Here is a 4,113-nt window from a genome sequence, read left to right as displayed (position 1 = left end):
ATCCAAACCTAATTTTTTTCGGATCGACTCAAATCGAGTCGTCGGATCGAGTTCATTTTTGACACCCCTAAATCAAGGGGATGACTACCCAGCATAAGCCAAGGATAAGAGCCTCTCAGCTAGATTTTTTTTTTTTTAAAAAAAAATGAAAACAAATAGGTATGATAGGGAAATTTTAAATATATAAAAGTAAGTATCCTTCGAAACAACAAATCCGAAACTTTCTCCTAATTAACTCGGATTTAAGATCAATAAACATGTCACCAAAAGAACAAAATCCACATTGCCAAAAGCCAAACAGACAACTATAATCTCACTTTATGAGAAGCATAAAAGCAGCAACAACCTTAATTATTCCTCATGCGATAAAACCTCACATTTCTACTCAGAAGATGCTCTACAGTTTATTTAACAAAACGCTCCTCGCTCCTGAAGTGTGAATCCTCAAGTCATCCATGCGAATGATGCACCGGAGACTCTCGCCTTTAAGCATGTACTCGAATGCCTTGTTGATTTCAGAGAAAGGCAAGCTGTGCGTGATGAACTTCTCCAACTCGAGCTCCTGCAGCATATCGAAAACCAATTCAGTTTGTATCCGTAATGTACCTCATATCATATTATCTGAAGCTTTAAGAACTCATTCGTTTACCTTGTTCATATACTTCTCGACGACTCCGGGAATATCAGTGCGTGGCTTGTAGTTGCCAAAGAAGGTTCCTTTTAGGGTTCTTTCATTCAGGAAGTTGACAGGGTGTGTTTTGAACACAGCATCTTTGTGAGGGACCCCAACAAGCACAGCAACACCCCAGCCCTGAGTTCACAATGCTATGAGTATGCTACTAAACTGTGCTAGTGGAGGAATTATGCACAAGGTAGTTATGCGAAGCAACTGGTTAATGGAGCAAAAAAAAACCTACATCATGAACACATTCAAATGCAGATATCATGGCGTTTATATTGCCAGTGCATTCGATGCTCCGATCAACTCCACCATTTGTCATTTCAGCTATTACCTGAGTAATCAGTACAAATGTGTGGCATGGTTGCATTCATTTCTTTCAGTCATAAGATCAAGAATCAATATAAAATCACAGAAACAAACCTCTTGAACAGGTCTATCATAATCTGCCGGGTTCACAAACTCAGTCACCCCAAACTTCTTAGCTAATGGCAACGCGAGTTAGAACAAACTGATCAGCGAACAGCTGAATGCAAAGAGAGTAATCTGAATAAGAGTTACTGAAACTATCTCACCTTGCTCGAATCTGTTAGGGTTAAGGTCAACACCAATTATTCTTGATGCCCCTGAGACTCTTGCTCCTTCAGCAGCCTAATCACATGGAAGTACACTTGGATATTCAGAAACTAATATAGAAGTTTTCCATGAATCATATGACAATGTACTCAAAGTTCAGATAACAGGAAGGCATAACACTCACAGCGAGACCTACAGCCCCAAGGCCAAAGACGGCCACGGTTGCACCTTTTGGTGGTTTTGCTACATTAACAGTAGCACCAAAACCTAAAGAAATGAACAACAAAGATAAAAGGTCTCCAAGTGTTGTTACCAATATTGCATAAGAATGTTTCACTGGAAATTTCATCACTCACCTGTTGATAGACCACAGCTTACGACACACACTTTATCAAGGGGAGCCAAGGGGTTGATTTTGGCAAGGCAACCCACATGGATCACTGTGTACTCGCTGAAAGTGGAGGTTCCCAAGAAATGGTAAACGGGTTTTCCATTGATGGAGAACCTTGATTGCCCATCACTTAGCATCACCCCTCTGTCAGTGTTTATTCTGAGGAGATCACACATGTTGCTCTCTGCGGACTTACAGTGAGCACATTCTTTGCATTCACCCGTGAATACAGGGAGGACATGATCTCCCGGAGCGAGATCCGTCACACCCTCTCCCACACTCTCAACGATTCTGAGAGCACAAAAGAACACGATGGAAATGAAATCAACCAGAGCATCAATGGGGGGAAAAATTGCATCTTCAATTTATATAGGGCAAGAGAAACCATACCCTCCTGCTTCGTGACCAAAGATGCGAGGAAACACCGGATTTTGGCCCTGCAAAAGCATTGCAAAAGAGTACTCATCTATCGACAAATCGATCGATTCAAACAAAATCGGACAGATGAGGGTACCTTAGCTTCCCAGAAGTAGACATCGGTGTGGCAAAGAGAGGTGTAGAGTATCCTAACTCGGACCTCCATCGCTTTGGGCGGTGCCACATCCACCTCTTCGATCACCAACGGCTCCCCAGCCTCCCAAGCCACCGCCGCTGAACACATCGACATTCCCACCATCAAATCAAATCAAATCAAATCTTTGAGATCAAAATCAAGGAAACGAAGACTAAGCACAAACCTCTGCATTTGATGACCTGGCCAGCAGTGCTCGACATCTCTTCGACTCCCGCTGTTTCAATCTCTTCCTCGTGAGCTTGCAAAGATCGATCGATGGAGAGACGAGCAAGCAGCGGGTGGAGTACTTGTAGCCAACTCAATGCTTCGCCTAGCGTCACGGGCGGGCGCCTTCCATCTCAGTCGCATACCGGCGGCGAGAGGACTCCGAAACCAGAAGCCGGTTGCTGGAATCGGCATGTTGAGGAGAACAAGGTCGTGAATGGGAATGAAAATAAATGATGGTCATTGTTTGGATTATAGGAATGAAAATAAGGCAATCAATCTTTATAATTGATAATTACTCATTCCCGTATTTCCTCTTCAATTAGCTATTATTTAATTTTCATAATTAAAATTTTCCTTAAAAAAAGACCCCCTTGTATTTTAATAATTGATAATGCAACCTGCTATTATTTTAATTGTTAACTCTATGGTAATTATTAAAAAAAGACAACGTAACACATGTATTTCAATTATAATATTAGGGTAATAATTAAAAAAAGAAAAAGTGAACTTTATTTTAATTATAATATTATGGTAATGGTTTAAAGGAAGAAAATAATACGGTAATTTATCAAAAGGCGTACTAGATTTAATATATTTATCAAAAGGCGTATCACCGTTTGATATTTACCAAAAGGCACAGTTTACCAAAATCTATTCCCAGATTACCCCTCTGGCTAACCTGACAACTGCCTTTTTCAAACACATTTTTCTAAGCATCCAAGCCGAAAATAGAATTGAAAAATAATTTGTGGTTCGGATACACATCTTGTCACCGTTTCTCTCCCTCCATCCCTCTGCGTGGTGTTATAAACTTGAAAGAAATATGAACCCTGCGCTTGTCATTACTGCTCGTGATAGTTGGCGGGATTGCAATAGACCAGTTAGGTTTATGACATAATGGCGTAAGAGTTGCTAGAGGAGACCAAAGACAAATTAAGTTAAGAACGTCAGCCGAGAAGGACAAATTTCTTGCAAGAGGGAAATTAGTAGAAGCACACATTTAAAGATTTAGACATGTATATATTGATTTTTTTACTGTAAATTAGGGCATTGATGATAAATAAAAATGACAGTATTTGTGGGAAGGGTGGCGGCAAAAAGTGTTGTTATGGTTTATTTTGGTTGTGTGGGGAATAATATTCAACAACACCTGAATTATGATGTAATAGAAGACTTAATCGATTTAAGTCATGTTAGTTTCTGACGTTGATAGTTAAGCTAGGCTAAAAATTATTTATTTTTGGTTTAAGATTTAGTCAGTGGTGATCCTAGTTTACAAGAAGTATATGCTTCAAAAGAGACTTGATATCTATAGTATCAGGCCCACCTTGGGCCTGATATCGATAAAGTGTTATGTGGTTAAAACTTTCCTTTTACATCAGACCCTTCCTAATTTGAGCAAAATTACAATTTAACTACAGCAATAGATTATGTAGTTGCAAATTTACTAAAATAGTTTGTAATTTATTTATCAGAGATGATCATATAACTGAAGAAATTCTCTCTGAGATATGGAATACTCTTGATGCAAATTCTACCATTGGACATGCAGCTAATGTAGGAGAAGTATCCAGAACAAATATTCCATCATCTTTGCAGTATAGTTGTGTGCCTAACACAAATAGAAATACAAGCAGTAATTTCACATTTGATCTAAATGAAGAAGCTAGTATTCAAGAAGATGAG

General features: G+C 39.3%; 1 protein-coding gene across 1 annotated transcript; it reads right to left on the bottom strand.

Moving 5' to 3' along the window:
• Positions 1 to 258: 258 nt before the first annotated feature.
• On the bottom strand, positions 259 to 2,658 carry LOC122055666 (alcohol dehydrogenase 3). Its single transcript, XM_042617205.1, has 10 exons — positions 2,384 to 2,658; positions 2,161 to 2,297; positions 2,037 to 2,083; positions 1,612 to 1,937; positions 1,440 to 1,522; positions 1,255 to 1,330; positions 1,103 to 1,164; positions 918 to 1,013; positions 650 to 811; positions 259 to 562 (listed from the first exon to the last, which is right to left on the bottom strand). Exons 1-10 carry the CDS (start codon positions 2,418 to 2,420, stop codon positions 398 to 400), a joined length of 1,191 nt encoding a protein of 396 aa, XP_042473139.1. The 5' UTR covers positions 2,421 to 2,658; the 3' UTR covers positions 259 to 397.
• Positions 2,659 to 4,113: the final 1,455 nt, after the last annotated feature.

This window comes from Zingiber officinale, chromosome 3B (assembly GCF_018446385.1).
Source record: "Zingiber officinale cultivar Zhangliang chromosome 3B, Zo_v1.1, whole genome shotgun sequence".
Lineage (NCBI taxonomy): Eukaryota > Viridiplantae > Streptophyta > Magnoliopsida > Zingiberales > Zingiberaceae > Zingiber > Zingiber officinale.
The sequence above is the reverse complement of the archived record's forward strand: the minus strand, read 5'-3'. Positions and strand labels throughout refer to the sequence as shown.